Genomic DNA, 18,175 nt, shown 5'->3' on the forward strand with positions numbered 1-18,175 from the left:
CACTTTCTCCTTCGGAGCCATCTGGGTGCAAGGGGCCAGATATGGATCAGGACGACTGGAGTAGCCCTGAATACGAGGCCATCACGGTGAAGTGACTTGCCCAAGGTCACTCAACTTAGTAAGTATCTGAGGTTGGATTTGAGCTCGACTTCAGGGCTCCTGCTTCATCTAGCTGGCACATAGTAGGCTCTTTATAAAGGCTTGCTTCCTTTCTTCCTGTCTCTCGCCCACACAGATTTTTTTCTCTGCCATTCAGTCTTCAGTGTGTTTGTGTATATCTGTGTGTGTGTGTGTGTGTGTGTGTGTGTGTGTTTGTGTATGTGTGTGTGTTCCCGGAGCCGTCTCTGGCACAATCCGGGGCAGGGAAGAAGGGGACCCAAGCGCCACCTGGCTCCTGGGTCCTAGGACTGAGGGGTCAGGGCACCTCCTGGGATTCTGAAAGGAAAGGATTGAAGGAAATCTCTTAAACTAAGGGTTGGGGGAGGATGCCCCCGAGATTAAGGACCAGGGTGGCATACTTCTAACTGGGGGGGGGGGGGACTCCTGAGTCCTAGAGGCAAGGGCTGAGGATGAGGAGCAACCTGGCCCAGGAGGACTCGGAGCCAGGTGCTGGTAGGAAATGGGGGTTGGGCGCAGCAGATGGCTAAGGGGAGGAGGGGAGAGGCAAGCTGACCGCAGCCCCGTCAATCCCCTACTCCGGCTTCTGCCTTTGCCATGGAGACTGGGAAAGGAAAGGCAGCAGACCCCCAAGCTCCGCCCCATCGGAGATAGGCGTGGCCATCAGCCTTTTCCCACCCAACCTGTGGGGGGCACCTCCCTTAGCACCGCAGTGGACTACAACTCCCGTCAACCCTCGAGCCCGAGGCAAGCGCTCTCTCCGCAAAAGCGGCCCGAGGCGCTCCTGGGAGCTGTAGTCCCAACCATTGACCACAGCAGGGGAACCATCAACCGAGCCCGATTTGCAGCTCCAGCTTTGCTGGGAGTCAAGAATCCGTCTCACTAATACACTTCTCCAGAACCTGGCGGGGTCTAAACTCTAGGGGACTTCAAGGTTAGCAAAGGGAGGAGAAAGAAGGCTGAGCATTCTCAGAGGTTTGTGGAACACCCTTCCCGATCCTGCTCCCTAGATGGACCTAACAATCCCTTGGTTTTACTTGCTAGGAAACTGAGGCCCAGAGACGGGAGGTAATTTGCCCCACGATCCCCAACAGCCTTGGGGCATTCATCTTTGCTGCAAACCCATCACTCTGATTTCAAATCCATTGTTTTCTGCAATCTGTCCCTGTCTTTGGGTAACTGTGTGTTCAGATACCACAGTTTTAAGAAGGACACTGATAAACTGGAGTATCCTAAGACCGGTCATCAGAATGGCCAAGGGCTTTGAGATCCATCAAGACATGAGCATTAGTTGATGGAGATATAGATATTTAGCCTGGAGAAAAGAAGCCCAGGGTATATGGTAGTTTCTGTGGAAGAGATTAGATTGCTTTGTGGACTCCAAAGGCTTAGAGGGGCTGGAGAAAGGAAGCAGAGTGGGGAGATTTGCAAAGAGACCATATAGGCTGGTGTCTGGGGAAAGATCTTCATGAGGGCTGCCCCAAAGTGCATCTTGCTGGCCCATGGGCCCCATTCCCCCCAATGAAGGCTTTCCAAAAGTTATGGTAGAGAGGAGACCCTAGTTCTGCTAGCATGCTTAATGGTTGACTTAGAGGGCCTCTGTCTTGGGTCTCTTCCAAGTGGGTGCTTCTGTGAGGCCAGACACTCCTCCCCAATCCCTACCTGTTAATCCAGAGTTTCAATTTTCAAGTGGTCACTAGTTTTCCCTTCTCCAAAACCCAGGGCAAAAGTCAACTAAGGAGGATCAGAGAGTTGAGTATGCTGGAAGGAACTCCAATCCCCAAACCAGAAAGTTGAGACCAGAAGATTCAGTCTCTGGTGAAGTCCAAGGTCTCCTAACCCTGACCCCAAAGCCAACCTGCCTTTAGCCCAGCTCTTCATTCCCATAAGCTGCTCCTTTGGATTTTAGGGGAGAAGGGAAGAGTAGTCTCTGGAGACCCCAGAAATTAAGTGAGATTTTAAAAAATTGAAATAAAGAAAATTCAACTCTGTTCAAAAAAATTTTTATTAAATGTTTACTATATGAGGCACTAAGGATACTGGCAAAGGTAACAAAATAGTCCCTGCCCTCCTAGAGTTTGCAGTCTACCAATCTGATCCCCTCCAATAAGGCCTCTTCAAGAAACAGGCTCACCACATATATGCCACCCACTCAGGACCAGTGGGGAAAGGGAGGAGAAAGCTAAGCAAGGCCTCAGTCAGGCTTCTTTCTAGCGTTCTAATTTGGAAGCTGAGGGACACTGGGAGAAGGCAGACTCCGGACCGGTGAGAGGGTTGGGGCTTCTGGAGGGGCCCCTGGGGAAGATGATTTCTCTTGATCTGGGAAAATGATCAGTGCTTGGAGACGGGCCCAAGCACGGGTACGAGCAGCTGGGCACAGGCAAGGGCTCAGCTGGGCTTCGGCCTGGGAGATCCGACGTGCGAAGCGGCTCCGATCACGTGCCAGCTGCTCCCAAGGACCCCGGCGAGCAGCACGGGCAGGACCTGCCCACACCACCAAGAGATGAAGCTCCACCTTACTGGAGAATCGGACCTGGAAGGAGGGAGGCAGAAGGTTAAGGATAGCTCCAGACCCTGCCTCCCACCCCCCACCCCACCCTTGCCAGCTAGCTGAGCAAAGGCCTCATCCCTTGTCTTCATTCCTCTGTTTCATAGGGGGAAATAAACCTAACCAGGCCAAGTGATTCCTGGAGAATCACAGGAGTAAGGAAAAGAACCAACATTTATTAGACTTATGTGCACCAGGCTCTGACCTATTTAGTAAAGTCTCCTCAGAGGCCCAGTCTCTGAATCCTCCCTGCTGAACTCTTATTACATATGTAGATGACCTAGGCCTAGGGCCTAGGGATCAGAAGGACCAGAGTTCAAATCCCTCTAGTTGTGGGGCCTCGGGGGCAAATCCTTAATCTCTCTGGGATTTAGAACTCCCTAGAGGTGGATTGAACCAATCCACAATAACCTGCCTGGCTACCTAGCTACCATCCATCCTTCCTTCTGAAGAATGGGCCAACATCCAGACCTCTCCTCACCTTCCTATCTGAAGGGGGTCCAGACTCTAACTCCACTGGGGCCCTTCGGGGCCTTAGGCGACTCTTCAGCCTCTGGGGTAGCTTTGGTGATGGCCAAGGGGGTGGCTGCTCAGCCCCCGGAACAAAGATGGAAACAAGGAAGGGTTGCAGTCCAGGACCCTCCCTGCTCACAGTTTCTTCTTTAGCAACTTCCTCCTCTTCTTCCTCCTCCTCCTCTCCAGGTCTGTAGGCCCAGGTCCTGAGTAGGGGACTGGTGAACACTGGAGAGTGGCTGCCTGCTTCTCCTCCTTCCTCATCAGGTACACCTTCTTCATCCTCATCTCCTTCTTCCTCATCAGACACTTCCTCCTCCTCCTCCTCCTCCTCTTCCTCCTCCTCTCCAGGTCTGTAGGCCCAGGCCCTGAGTAGGGGACTGGTGAACACAGGAGAGTGGCTGCCTGCTTCTCCTCCTTCCTCATCAGATACACCTTCTTCATCTTCATCAGACACATCCTCATCCTCCTCCTCCTCCTCCTCCTCTTCCTCCTCCTCTCCAGGTCTGTAGGCCCAGGTCCTGAGTAGGGGACTGGTGAACACAGGAGAGTGGCTGCCTGCTTCTCCTCCTTCCTCATCAGATACACCTTCTTCATCTTCATCAGACACATCCTCATCCTCCTCCTCCTCCTCCTCCTCTTCCTCCTCCTCTCCAGGTCTGTAGGCCCAGGTCCTGAGTAGGGGACTGGTGAACACAGGAGAGTGGCTGCCTGCTTCTCCTCCATCCTCATCAGACACATCCACATCCTCCTCCTCCTCCTCCTCCTCTCCAGGTCTGTAGGCCCAGGTCCTGAGTAGGGGACTGGTGAACACAGGAGAGTGGCTGCCTGCTTCTCCTCCTTCCTCATCAAACACAACTTCTTCCTCCTCCTCCTCTTCCTCCTCTCCAGTTCTGTAGGTCCAGGCCCTAAGCAGGGGACTGGTGAGCATGGGAGGAGGCTGACTGCCTGCTCCTCTCCCATTACCTTCTTCAGCTCCTCCCATTCTCTCATCTGCCTCTTGGAGCTGCCAGGCCAAAGCCCAGCACCCCCGAGAACCACTATCCACAAGGGAAAGGGAACTTTGCTCTGCTGCTCCGGGGGCTTTGGCCAGCTCATCACTCACTATCTCTTCTCTTTCATCCTCCCTCTCATTCATCTTGTTCTCTCCAGGCCAATGGGCCCCGAGTCCCACAGGGAGGCCTCTAGCAGCTCCCTCTTCCACCTGTCCGTTGTCTCTCTGGGCCAGGCCAGCAGGCCTACTGCCAGACTCCTCTCTGTTGGCCGCTCCATCCTGGAGCCCCTGTCCTCCAGACCCACGGGTGGCTGGGTCTTCTGCCCTTCCTTTGTTGCCCTCTTTCCTCACTTGTCCTCCAGCCCGGGGCAGGGGACTGGAGCAGACCCGAGCTCTTTGGACTCCAGGCCAAGGGCCTGGGACCTGGTGACACTGGCCCTCCTCCTCCTCCTCAGCTCTAGCTTCAGCATTCACAAACTTGACTTCTTTCAGCTTGGCCGGGAGTCCCACCTTCCACAAGTGGGACCAGGCCCGGGTCAGAAGGAGGTGCAGGTCAGAGAGGAGGCTGCTCAGGAGGGAGCTCCCCAGGGAGATACCGGTGGGGTCTCCCAGGTCAGGGCTGGGCTGCAAGAGGAGACAAGCAGGCCAAGTTAGATGTCTCTCAGTGGGAGTCAGCCAAGTATCTGGCAAATGCAGACTCCCTCAGGGACCCAATGTCTTCCTCACCCAGACCCCTGTGTTTTAAAACCCTGTTGCCTAACCAGACCAAGGTCATTGATGACTGGGGCACCAGAGTCAGGAAGACCTGAGTTCAAGTCTGCCCTCAGATACAGACTAGCAGGAAGTCCTTGGGCAAGTCACATATAAAATGGGGGAAGTAAGTCCCAGAGTTAAGAACATCTGTGTAACCCTTAGCCCAACCCCGGGGCCCAGAGGGCCTTAGTAAGTGTTTACCCCCTCTCCTCCCTCCCACCTGCTGGGCCTTCTCCTGGCCCAGACTCTCGGCCCCTCCCCCCGGGGTTCCCGGCCCCGTGTCCTGTCCGGGAGTCTGTTTCTGTCTGTTCCCCTGGGCGCCCCTTCTCTGTCCCGTCCCAGAGCCCCCCCCCCATCCCCTCCGGGCTCCCACCTGCCCTCGGGACTCACCGGGTCGGGGCCGCGCGTCATCCCGGGGGCAGGGCGGGCGCGGGCGGGCACGGCGGGGTCCAGGGCGGGCTGGGGCTCGGGCTCATGGTGGCCAGGGTCCGGGAGGCTGGACGCTGCGGGGCTCGCTCTGCCGCGGGGCTCTGGGTGCTGGGTGCTGGGTGCTGGGTGCTGGGTGCTGGGTGCTGGGTGCTGGGTGCTGGGTGCTGGGTGCTGGGTGCTGGGTGCGGGCTCACCCGCCCCGCGGCTCCCGGCCTTATATACCGTGCGCTGACGTCACGGGGCGGAATTCACCCGGGGGGGCCGCGCGGGGGCTGACGTCACCGCCCGGAGCCGGTTTCCCGAGATTGACTCAGCACTCGCGGGGCGGGGAGGGGCGGGGCCCTCGGGGGCTGACGTCACGGCCCCGTGCTGGGGGGGGCGCCCAGACTCCGGGGTCTGGAAGCTCCGGGGGCCTTGGGCAGCGGCCCCGCCCGCTCCCGGCCCCCCCCACCCCCGCTCTCCGCCCGCCCAGAATGGGCCCCGCTCAGCTCGCAGCCCCCGGCCCGGCCCGGCTCCCGCCCGGAGGGTCCGCGATCTCGGAGGCCCCCGCCCCCGGCTTCCCTTCGGCCCCCCCCGTGCCGTGGCTCTTGGGGTCCCGGGAGGCTGGACCGCAGCCCCAGAGGCCCACCCGAGGACGGCGGGGGTCAGGGCGGGGAGGGGCCGGGCCGGGGGGAGGGGAGAGCGTGGGTAGAGGAGGGGAGGGACGGGGAGAGCCTGAGACCAGCGGGGAGGCAGAGACAGAGAGACAGACGGACAGAGGGAGAGGGAGGGCGAGAGAGGAGGAGGGGGAGAGACAGACGGACAGAGACAGAGAGAGAAGAGAGAGAGAGAGAGAGAGAAGGAGAGGGCGAGAGAGGAGGAGGAGGGGGAGAGAGACAGACAGACACAGAGAAAGAGGGACAGAGACAGAGAGAGAGAGAGAGAGAGACAGTCAGACAGAGAAGAGAGGAGGGGGGAGGAGGACTAGAAAGCAGAGGGAGGGAGAAGAGAGGGAGGAGGGGGCATAAAGAGAAATAAAGGAGTAGAAGGGGAGAACCAGCCGGTGGAGAGAGGAGGTGGGGAGGGGGGGCACACAGAAAAAGGGAGAGAGAGAGAGAGAGAGAGAGAGAGAGAGAGAAGAGAGACGAGGGAGGGGAGATAGAGGAAAGAGAAACGGCAAGGGAAAGAGCGAAACGGCAAGGGAAAGAAAAACGGCAAGGGAAAGAGAAACGGCAAGGGAAAGAGAAAAACAGGAAGAGACAGGGAAAGACAGAGCCGGATGCGCAGGGAACTAGGGAAACCAAGGCAGATAGGGAGTGACAGAAACAGACAGAAAGTCAAGGAGACAGTGAGAGACAAATAGAAGAAAAGAGAGAGAGACTGAGACAGGGGTGAGTTGGGGAGGCTGAGGCTGAGGGAGACAGGTGAGCCTGGGGGCTGGGCCCTTGTGTCTGGGCTGATCCCATTTCCTTCATCTGGAGACCCCGGTGAGTTTCTAGACCTGGGGGTGCAAGGTTGGAAGTGGAGCCGTGCCTGGATCCCTTCCTTCATGGGGGGGGGGGTCGGTATGTTTGCTCAGGGCTGGGGTTGAGGAGGGGTAGGCTTAGGAGGACGGTCAGGCTAAGGGGTGGGAAGGCACTATGGATCTCTAAGCACGCAGGGAGGGGCAGATTCTTGCCCCGAAGGGGAGGGGGGGTTGGTCTGGACATAAAGAAGCCTCTTTTCTCTGGCCTCCCCCCTAGCAGCTGCTTCGGCCGCCCACCCCCTGGCACTGCCCCTTGGTATGTGGCAGGGGGCCAAGGCCTCCCCCAGCCCCCGGCTCTTTCCCATTCTCTGTCGCTCATACAAGGAGGCTTTTCTCCTGAGTTTCCCCAATGCTGGGGTCACTGACCCTGCCTGGACTCCTACTGAAGCTCCCTCTTCTTCTCCTTCCTCAAGTGGTCCCCCACCATGGAAGAGGGAAGGCCCCGGAGCAGCCTCAGCTTGGCCAGCAGCGTCTCCACTGTCTCCTCCATCAGCCTAAGCACCAAGGTGATGCAGGGGCTGCATGAGGACAAGGGCCCCCGGGAAATGGGGCCTTCCAACACCCCAGGGTCTGAGCCTGTCCTCTGGCCTAATCCTTACCCACCCTGGGTGCTGGGAGCTCCCATCTCCTGGCAAGAGTTCCCAGCTCCTCAGTGTTATACTCTTTTCCTATTCTTTGAGTCATTCTGCCCCTTCCTCCTCTCGGGGGCCAATGATCTGGAGCATCTGCTGCTGGGGTTCTAGACCAAAACAGGAGAATATAAGCTTCTTGAGGGCAAACCAAGGTGTGGCTCTGTATCCCCAGCCTGGTACAACATAAGCACTTAGAATAAAACCTTCTTGGATTGGACTGAATGACTGGGATGAGATTTGTGCCCCTCCCCCTCCTCATCTCCCCTTGGCTAGGACCCCCAGAGCCTACCCTCCCAGGAGAGCAAGTGAGGGAGGGGGAAGGGGAAGAGGATGGCAAGAGCCTGCTGAAGTCCCAGACTCCCCCTTCCATGCCTCTCTCTTCTCCAGCCCCCCCGGGCAGTCAACCGAGTCCATGCCTTTGGGAAAAGGGCGAGCTCTGTTCGCAGGGACCCCAACCTGCCTGTGCACATCCGAGGCTGGCTGTATAAGCAGGTACCACAGGCGGGCTGCCTCTCATACTGATCTGTCACCTCCCTAAGCACCCTTCGTCTGGGTGATGGGGACTCCAGCTTTCGTTTTTTCCCTGTCACTCCCTCTCACCAAGGTCACCCTGATCTTTGCTGTCTTGCCAACTCTGTCACTATGACCTTCCCTGTCTCTCCATCTCTACTCCATCTCATGGTGCATGCTTGGGTCTTGCCAATATGAGTCCTGTCCCTCTAACTTCCTATCTCCCTGTCTCTGTGTCCTTCTGTCTTCTGAACCTCTTGTCCCTCTATCTCATCTTCATCCCTTGTCCCTCTGCGCCCATGCCTTTCTTCTCCTGTCTCCCCATCCCCTTGTCCATCTCTCTCCCCTCATCACTTTGTCCCTCTCTTCCTGCCCCCTGTCCATCTATCCACTCTGTCCCCATCACCCTTGTCCCCATCTCCCGCCTCCCTGTTCCCCCGTCTCCCTGCCCTCTTATCCCTCTGTCTTCTCCCCATTCCCTTGTCCCCATCCCCTTTTCTGTCTCTCTCCATCACTTTTTTTTACAAGACAATGGGATTAAGTGACTTGCCCAAGGTCACACAGCTAAGTGATTAAGTGTCTGAAGCCGGATATAGGCCAGATTTGAAAATCTGGTCCTCCTGACTTCAGGGTGGGTGGTCTATCCACTGCGCCACCTAGCTTCCCCTCTTTCCCCCAGTTGCCCCTTTCCCTTGTTCTCTGTCTCCCTTTTCCCTTGTCCCCACCTCCCTGTCTCCTTATCACACCACTCCTCTTGTCCCCTCTGCTCCTGTGTCCTCCTGTCTCCCCGCTCCCTTGTCTCTCTGCCCCCTTGTCTCCCTGCCCCAATTCTCCTGAGACTTCTCTGGTCTCTCCACCAGGACAGCTCTGGCCTCCGGCTTTGGAAGCGGCGCTGGTTCGTCCTGTCTGGTCACTGCCTCTTCTATTATAAGGGTCAGTGTCCAAAGGGGTGAGAGGGAGGGGGATTGAGAGACTTCCCCCAATGACCCCTCACCCTTGACTCCCTTTCAGACAGCCGGGAGGAGAGCGTACTGGGCAGTGTCCCTCTCCCCAGCTACAGTGTGCGCCCAGATGGCCCTGGGGCCCCCCGGGGACGTCGCTATACTTTCACTGTGAGTGAGGGAGGTTGATGTCCCTTCTCCCCAGACCCTTCTGGAACCCTGGCATCCAGATGCTCCAGCCTTCCCACCCCTCCTCCATTATCTTCTATTCACTGTGGTCCCTTGCTCTCCACTTATCTTTGAACATGTCACCCCCCCTACCCCCACCAGACTGTAAGCTCCTTAAGAGCAGGGACTGTCCCACTGTCCAGTCCAAGAGTTAAGTGCCACCACAAGGCCTGGCCAAGGGTCCCAGGCCAGTATTTATCATCAGCCCCAGCCAGTCCCCTTAAAGGCCAGCAATTGGGCTGAGCATTGGGCTCCAGCAGGATCCCAGGCTCCTCATCCTCCTCACCTCCCTCCCCAGGCTGAGCATCCTGGGATGAGGACCTATGTTTTGGCCGCTGATACTGTGGAGGACCTTCGAGGGTGGCTGCGGGCTCTGGGTAGGGCCACCCGAGCTGAAGGAGATGACTAGTAAGTAGGGGCAGGATTATGATCAACTGAATTCCATATTGGACAGTTTGCCATTTCCTTCTCCAGCTCATTTTACAGATGAGGAAACTGAGGTAAACATGGTGAAGTGACTTGCCCAAGGTCACATAGCCAGGTAGTGTCTGAAGGTATTTTTGAACTCAGGTTTCCTGACTCCAAACTGGGCACTCTGAGTCCTATGGCACCACCTCGCTGCCCCTTATCCAAGAATCTAAGCATCACAAACCTAGAGCTAAGGCTACCTCAGAGGCCATATTCCTCCCACCCTTTCATTTTACAGATGAAGAGACTGAAGTGCCTGGAGGTTAGTGAAAAGATGTGCCTAAGGTGACAGGCAGTAAACATCCTAGGATGCATACTCAGAACCCTAGATCCTATCTTCTTCCCAGTGTCAGCTCCCTTTAAAAAAGGTGTTGCTTGGAGTGGTGACCATGCTCAGAGACCTGAGTTCAAATCCCCCATCTGAAACTTGATAGCCACAAGACCCTGGGTAGGTCACTTAATCTCTGTCCTCTGAACCTAGAATGCTCTCTCCTCTCTTCTGTCCACTGGAAGCTCAGCTCCGGAGCTGGCTCCTCCTAGAAGGCCATCCTGCTCTGTCCCCTCCCCCAGGAGAATGTCAGCAAAGCACCCGGTGGTCACAGAGCTGAAATCACCTCTTCTTTCTCTTCCTAGAGAAGAGCAGTAGTGATAATAACCAGCCAGCATTTGTAGAGAAAGCAAACCCTCAAAAGGCAGGTAATATGATTATCCCCGTTTGGCAGACGAGGAAACTGAGGCATGGAGAGGTAAAATGACCTGTCCATGTCAGAGTCAAGTTGAGTTTCAATGCTCCAGACTCACATCCAGTGAATCCGCTCCGCCATCTAGTGGTCAGTTTGACTAGAACAAAGAGGTCAGGAAAAGGAGCCAGTAATTGTGGGCTAAGTTTGGAAGGGTCCGCTCTACCTCCTCTTCCAGGGCCGGACCGAGGAGACAGTAGCTTGTCCTAGAGGCAATGGGGAGTCACTGAGGATTCTTGAGTGGAGGTGGGAATGTACCTAACAAGATGACTGGAGTTTGGGTGTAGAAGCCCCGGATTCCAGGGAATGCTCTGTGCTCCTCTCTCCCTGCAGCGGCCCCCAGACCCCACCTGCTGGACCCCCAGCTGGAGAAGGCCCTGGGGGTCCTGGGGGACCACCTGAGGTGGGGAGTGGTGATGAGAGCCGCAGTGCCGAGTCCCTGGAGGTTGCCAGGATCTCTGGCAGGCACAGGGAGCTCACTCCCAGCCCTCCACCTGGGCTTAAGGAGCCACCCCAGAGAAGCAGACAAAGGGCAAGGAGTCCAGAGTGAGTGAATGAATAAGTGTGTGTGTGTGTGTGTGTGTGTGTGTGTGTGTGTGTATGGTGGAGGGGAGGTGGAGGGAAAAGATGAGGTGGGGGGAAGAGGCTCCCAGTCTCAGGAAGCCTCCTTCCTTTTATCTCCTAGGCTGTTTTCTCCCCTTTCCCGCCCCCCTTCACCCCTGGGCCTTCCCCGGCCCCGCTCAGCCCCTGCCCACCGCCCCTCTGCTCTGGTAGGGGGAGATAGCCGGCCCCACACCCCACTGAGCCGGATCGATGTCCGACCCTTGCCCGAGTGGGCCCCATCTTCAAGAACTCTGTCACGACCCTCCACTCCACAACGGGCACTGCCATCAGAGACGGGGGCATCTAGACCCTCCAGGAGTCCTCAGCATTGGACCACTGAACTCAGGACCAAGGTGAGTGACCTAATGGACAGTGGCATCACCCATGAGGCTTTAGGGCTACCTAGGTTACTTTGTATCTAAAGTAAAATGGGAATTGGGAATGGGAATGGGAAAATGGGAATCAAACCCATGAAGTCACCATTTTTTAAAAATTTCAAATATTTTATTTATTGTTTTTTCCAACTATATGCAATGGTAGTTTTTACCAATGATTTTTTTTGGCAAGGTTTTGTGTTTTATAATTGTTCTCCTTCCCTCCCCCCCAACAGAAAACAATGTGATATAAATTCTATATTTATACCATGTTAAACATAGATCGATCTTGAACATGTTGTGAAAGAAACATTAGAGAGAAACAAATGCCATAATACATAAGACAACTTTTAAAAATTGAAGATAACAAGCTTGGGTCTTCAGTTAAACTCCACAGTTCCTTCTCTGGAAAATGGTATTTTCCATCGCAAGTCTTTGAAAATTGTCTTTGATTATTGAACTGCTGAAGTGAGCATGTCCATCATGGTTGATCATGGCTCTCTTTTGTTAGTGTGTGGAATGTTCTTCTGGTTCTGCTCCTTTCACTCAGCATCAATTCATGAAAGTTCTTTCCAAGCTCTTCTGAAATCCCATCCCTCGTGATTTCCTATAGAACAATAGTGTTCCAAAACAAACATATACCACGGTTTGTTCAACCATTCCCCAATTGATGGGCATCCCCTCAATTTCCAATTTCCTGCTAACACAAAAAGAGCTGCTATTAATATTTTTGTGCTTGTGGGATTTTTACCCTTTTTTCATTATCTCTTCAGGATACAGACCCAGTAGTGGTAATCCTGGATCAAAGGATATGTACATTTAAGCATAATTCCAAATTGCTTTCCAGAAAAATACATTAGTGTCCCAGTTTTCCCACATCCCTCCAATGTCGATCATTTTCTTTTCTAGTCATATTAGCCAATCTGAGAAGTGTGAAGTGGTACCTCAGAGATGTTTTAATCAGTAATGACTTAGAGCAATTTTTCATATGACTATAGATAGCTTTGATTTTTTTGTTTGTTTGTTTTTAGGTTTTTGCAAGGCAAATGGGGTTAAGTGGCTTGCCCAAGGCCACACAGCTAGGCAATTATTAAGTGTCTGAGATCACATTTGAACCCAGGTACTCCTGACTTCAGGGTCGGTGCTTTATCCACTGTGCCACCTAGCCACCCCTGATTTCTTTTTTTAATCTTTTTTATTTTTATTTAAGGCAATAGGGTTAAGTGATTTGCCCAAGGTCACACAGCTAGATAATGATTAAGTGCCTGAGAACGAATTTGAACTCAGGTCCTCCTGATTCCAGGACGGATGCTCTATCTACTGTGCCATGCTTTGATTTCTTTGTCTGAGAATTGCCTTTCCATAACTTTTCACCATTTATCAACTGGGGAATGACTTTTTTTAAATATAAATTTGACTGGATTCTCTATATATTTTAGAAATGAATCCTTTATCAGAAACACTGGTTGTAAAAATGGGTTTCCCAATTTACTGCATTCCTTTTAATCTTGGTTGCAGTAGTTTTGTTTTTGCGATCAAAATTATCCAGTTTGTTTTTTATAATGTTCTCTGTCTCTTCTTTGGTCATAAACTGTTTCCCTTACCATAGATCTGACAGGTAAACTATTCCTTATTCTTCTAATGGGCTTATAATATTACCTTCTATGTCTAAATCCTGTACCCATTTCCACATTATCTTGGTATAGGGTGTGAAATGTTAGTCTAGCCCTATTTCTGTCATACTATCTTCCCATTTTCCCAGCTGTCTTTTATTGAAATGTGAGTTTTTATCCCAGAAGCTAGACTCTATCTGATGACCATTCTTGCTAAGACATATTGGAGATTTTAGTCCACTGTCACCTTCAAATGCTTATGGAACTCCTTTACCATCCAATGGCTCCCAGAGGTTCTTAGGGATTGGAGCCAGTTTACCTCCTAATGAGAGAAACTGAAGCTGGTAGTAGGTCCTGGGGGGCAGAGAAAGGAGCCCTTCCCTCTAAGCACAGATAGGAAATCCTACTTCTGAGGCTGGGCAGAAGATTCCCCCTGTAGTTCATACCCCTTGAGTGAATGTCCAACTTCCTACATCTTTCTGGGGCTCACTTTTCTTATCTTTGAGATGAGTATGGAAGATAACTGTGGGACCTCCCTTACTGCCCAAATTGCAATTAGAAAAGTGCCTACCTTTTACTGACAAAGGGAGGGAAGCCCTGCCCTTAGGGAGCTTCCATTTGAAATCATCCCTATGAGCCTGGCTCCAAGGCCCAGACCCCACACTTTCCTAATGTCTCCACAGACTGCATCTGGATATCCACAATTGGCCCCCAGACCCCCAGGAAGTCGGGGTTCCGTGGCCTCCCTGGTAGGTGGTCCCCTGGCCGGTCCTTATCATGAAGTGGGGTTGTGTTACCTCCTTGAAGCCCGGGGTGGGGGTCGGGACCCACAGACCAGCGCTCACCTGGCTCTCTTTGCAGCATCCCCCCTCCCCGTCCGGCCCTCCCCTGGATTCTCCACTGCATCGTAGCGCAGATACCGATGTGAGTCTGGGGCAGTGAGGTGGGTGGAACTGAGCTCTGGGAAGGAGAGATTGCAGAGGGAGTCCTGGACCCTCAGGCTCTTTTTCACTCTTGGCTGGGCAGGCGCTCCTGACCAAACTCTGTGGGCAGGACCGGCTCTTGAGGAGGTTGACAGAAGAAATGACAAAGAGCCAGGAGGAGAAGGTAAGTGTGTGTGGGGTCGGGGAGTGGTGAGAGCTGGGGCAGGGTGGTGTGGTTGGAGGGCGGGTGCAATGTGGCACTGAGGACTTGGAGACTTCAAGGAGGAGGCTGTTGGTAGAGGATGCAGGATGAGGGAGACAGTGATAACCCATCAGGTGCAGCAGAGGGGAGAAGGGGAAGTGTGAAGGGCAGGGGCACAGGGTTGCTAGGACCATGGCTTCTCCACATCCCCTTTAACCAGCCTCCCTTCCTCAATGGCAGGAGCGGTTGGAAGCAGCCCTAGAGCTGACTCGCCGGGCTGTCGGGGACCCTGGGCCCGGAGGCAGGGCTTGGACTCGCCTTCGGCTTCTGCAGGACCGCCTGGTGGGTGTCAGAGCTGCCCTCTGCCACCTGACGCAGGTGAGGGACCATCTGACTCTGAGGCCGCTAACATCCTTCTCATGGGTTCTTCCTTCCCCTGACAGGCTCTGCCTTCTTAGGGTTTTCTGGCAGTGGTAGTCTTCAGCATCCATCTCCAAGGTCTCTAGTGTGGCAGCAGCCAAACCAGGAAAAAGGGCACAGGAGAGGAGTAGAATTTACTAGGACTGAGATGGAACCTCACCCTGTGTCTCCTTTTTTTCTGGTCCTTGGAGGAAAGGGAGAGAGTTTGGGACACATACAGTGGCCTGGAGCAGGAGTTGAGGACTCTGCGGGAGACCCTGGAGGATCTGCTGCACCTTGGATCTCCTCAGGTACCACCAAAGGAACTCTGCCTGGGGGATGGGGGTGGGAGCAGGGTCCCCTCCGGCCTAAATTCCTCTTCATTTCCCCTACCCATTCCCTACACTTAACCCCTCTAGGCCAGGGCCTCTGCCCAACAACAGCTATGGATGGTAGAGGACACATTGGCTGGACTAGGGGATTCGAGCTGGGGGCGTCCCCACAGGGATGGAAATGGAGATGGAGATGGGCCTGGTGCCCCCCCAGGTGAGATATACCCTTTAGAAGGGGGCCTCCAATCTTTCTCATGCCCCCTATGACCCTCTTCTATACTCCACCCAGGCCCTGGATCACCCAGTTCTCCCCGAGTTCAGAGCTCAGAAGGCCAATATTTTCCATCTCCCGCCCCATCTCCATCCCCACCACCGACAGGGTCCAAGGTAGGAGACCAAGGAAGGTCCCAGGCTGTTAGAGAGACATCAGGATGGTGTGTGTGTGGGGGGAGTTCAGTCCTGACTCTGCCACTGTTAGTAACCAAGGTGACCTTTTGGTTCTCACCTATCTCTGGGTTTTTCATCTGTAAAATGAGGGACTTGGACCTGTATTGCAATTCTCTTGTCCTGTAACCTGAATCCTTAGTACCCTCAGGAGTTTGGGGATTCTGTCCCTTCCCACCTCTGTCTGCAGGCTTCAGGCTCCCGGGTCCGGATGAGTGCCCAGGAGCAGTTGGAAAGGATGAGGCGGCACCAGGAGGCCGGGGGGCTCCGGCTCCGGTCACTATCTCCCGGGGGACAGACCTTACGTCCCTCGACAGTTCGAAGGCAACTGGAGCCTGGATCAGGGAGAGATGGGGTGAGCCAGTCTTGTGTTTGGTTTGGAATAAGCTGGGCAGTGAGAGGGCTAGGAGAGCCAAATCTCATTTTAGGAAAAGCAAAACTGGGATTTGGACACTTGAATCCCCATGGCCCCTTGCTCTAGAATGATCCAGGAATTTACACTCTGACTTCTCTTCTCTCAGCCTCTCCTGGACTCCCTGGGTCATACAGGGACCCCTCAACAATGGACCCGGAGCTCTGGGTCCTGGAGCAGGTAAGAAATTTGGGTCAAGTGGAAAATGACAGTGGTCTCCGGCCCCCATTCAGATTAACCTCTTTGTCAGTCATTGGGATTTATTCCCTTTTCCTGAGTCTCAGTTTCCCCATCAGTAAAATGGATAGAGCCTTAGAGCCTATCCCCTCGATGAAAGCCCTGGCACAGATTCTCCCACAGTCTGGCCTCCTGGGGAAAAGCCCACCAGTTGACTTCATCATAGGTTGGTGTGATACAGTCCATCACATATTAAGCTCTTACAGTTTACCAGGGCTGGGGACACAAAGACAGAATAAAAAAGAGCCCTCCTCTCATGAATCTGGGAGGATACTGAGAGGCTCTGGAGGGGGGTGTGATGCATTGGAAATCCGAGTTCAAATTCTGACTTTGCCAATTCACTCTGTGATCCTGTGTAGATCACATCCTTCCTCCAACACCATCCCCTTGTACCTCTGAGTCCCCTTCATTGGCTCTATAACCGATGCTTTATTGATATAAAGAAATGTAGGCGCCCTTGCAAACCCGGGGAGGGGGCTGTGTAAGTTACCTCCATTCCAGGGCATCCCTGGATCACTTAAATCCTCTTGTAGCATGGAAAAGTGAATTATCTGAGGGGCGGCTAGGTGGTGCAGTGGATAGAGGACCGGCCTTGGAGTCAGGAGTACCTGGGTTCAAATCCGACCTCAGATACCTAGCCATGTGGCCTTGGGCAAGCCACTTAACCCCGTTGCCTTGAAAAAAAAAAGTGAATTATCTGGTACTGCAGTCTGCCACAGTCCCCACAACTCCACCATTTCTTCCCCACTTTTGCAGCTCTCGGAGTCCCCGGCCCTACATTCCATCCCCTGAAGGACATCGGGAGAGGGTCCTCAGCCTGTCCCAGGCTCTGGCCACAGAGGCTTCCAACTGGCACAAGATGATCACAGGTCTGGGTCTGGGGCAAGGCAATACCGGGGCCCATGCCAACTGTAGTTTGGGAGACTCCAACCCAGAGGTGGCTGTGAGCAGGAGTAATTGACTCTGGACTCCTGGGTCCTGAGAGGGGGCTGGGTGGCCGGGACTCCTGGGTCCTGGAGGGGGCTGGGTGGCCGGGACTCCTGGGTCCTGAGAGGGGCCTGGGTGGCCAGGACTCCTGGGTCCTGGAGGGAGAGGGGGCTGGGTGGCCGGGACTACTGGGTCCTGGAGGGGGCTGGGTGGCCGGGACTCCTGGGTCCTGGAGGGGGCTGGGTGGCCGGGACTCCTGGGTCCTGGAGGGGCCTGGGTGGCCGGGACTCCTGGGTCCTGGAGGGAGAGGGGGCTGGGTGGCCGGGACTCCGGGGTCCTGGAGGGGGCTGGGTGGCCGGGACTCCTGGGTCCTGGAGGGAGAGGGGCCTGGGTGGCCGGGACTCCTGGGTCCTGGAGGGAGAGGGGGCTGGGTGGCCGGGACTCCGGGGTCCTGGAGGGGGCTGGGTGGCCGGGACTCCTGGGTCTTGGAGGGGGCTGGGTGGCCGGGACTCCTGGGTCCGGAGGGGGCTGGGTGGCCGGGACTCCTGGGTCCGGAGGGGGCTGGGTGGCCGGGACTCCTGGGTCCGGAGGGGGCTGGGTGGCCGGGACTCCTGGGTCCGGAGGGTGAGGGGGCTGGGTGGCCGGGACTCCTGGGTCCGGAGGGAGAGGGGAACCAGGGAGCCTGGCCCGCTGGGTCCCCGGCCCGCAGGTGTGACCCATCTGCTCTGATTCCTGCAGGTCGAAGCCCAGAAGCCCCCGGGGACTCCACTTCCAGACTGACACCGCCCCCTCGTTCATCTCCAGTGGGGTCCCCGCCTTCCGTGGGGCGGGGCCGAGGGGACCCCACTCCCTGGGCCCCAACATGGGGAGGGGCGGCGCCGCCAGATGAGGGGGCGTGGCCTCTGCGAGTCACGCTTCTCCAATCCAGTTTCTGATTCGCCGGCGGAACTGCCGGTTCTTGGAGGCAGAGGGGCGGGCGCGGGTGCCAGGGGGCGGAGCCTAAGGTTGAGCCCACCCTGTTCCTCCGCCCCCCTCCCCCTCCATCCCTCCTTTCTATGCCAGTCTTCATTAAAGTTGGTTGTGGTCTCGGCTCCGCGCCTTTCCTTCCGGGGCCCCGAGTGGGCTGAAGCAGAAGGGCACCCAGCTCCCCTCCAGGCGCCTTCAGACCCTCCTTCCTCCACTCTTTTGGAGACAAAAACTACATCCCCCAGCACGCTATGGAGCGTCTTCCATCGTGGGCCTCGCTCCTCTTCCCGCGGTGCCCCATGGGAGTTGTAGTTTTGACATTCCCTCACTCGAGGGGTCTTTTAGGAGCCGGGGGCAGGTCTGGGC

At 55.3% G+C, this 18,175-nt stretch overlaps 2 protein-coding genes across 2 annotated transcripts; one reads left to right on the forward strand and one right to left on the reverse strand.

The window, feature by feature from the left end:
- Nucleotides 1-1,305: 1,305 nt before the first annotated feature.
- PPP1R15A (protein phosphatase 1 regulatory subunit 15A) lies at nt 1,306-5,336 on the reverse strand. The gene is made up of 3 exons (XM_074218315.1): nt 5,299-5,336; nt 3,147-4,869; nt 1,306-2,650 (listed from the first exon to the last, which is right to left on the reverse strand). The coding sequence occupies exons 1-3, from the start codon at nt 5,334-5,336 to the stop codon at nt 2,336-2,338; spliced, it is 2,076 nt and encodes a 691-aa protein (XP_074074416.1). The 3' UTR covers nt 1,306-2,335.
- Nucleotides 5,337-6,365: 1,029 nt separating this feature from the next.
- On the forward strand, nt 6,366-18,133 carry PLEKHA4 (pleckstrin homology domain containing A4). The gene is made up of 19 exons (XM_074219794.1): nt 6,366-6,820; nt 7,272-7,364; nt 7,878-7,982; nt 8,861-8,933; nt 9,012-9,112; nt 9,468-9,577; nt 10,711-10,923; nt 11,063-11,333; nt 13,651-13,716; nt 13,829-13,891; nt 13,994-14,074; nt 14,333-14,470; nt 14,704-14,802; nt 14,911-15,037; nt 15,113-15,210; nt 15,458-15,622; nt 15,789-15,859; nt 16,673-16,785; nt 17,582-18,133. Exons 2-19 carry the CDS (start codon nt 7,284-7,286, stop codon nt 17,776-17,778), a joined length of 2,172 nt encoding a protein of 723 aa, XP_074075895.1. The 5' UTR covers nt 6,366-6,820; nt 7,272-7,283; the 3' UTR covers nt 17,779-18,133.
- The last annotated feature ends 42 nt before the right edge of the window (nt 18,134-18,175 follow it).

This window comes from Macrotis lagotis, chromosome 1 (genome assembly GCF_037893015.1).
Source record: "Macrotis lagotis isolate mMagLag1 chromosome 1, bilby.v1.9.chrom.fasta, whole genome shotgun sequence".
In the NCBI taxonomy this organism is placed as follows: Eukaryota; Metazoa; Chordata; class Mammalia; order Peramelemorphia; family Peramelidae; genus Macrotis; species Macrotis lagotis.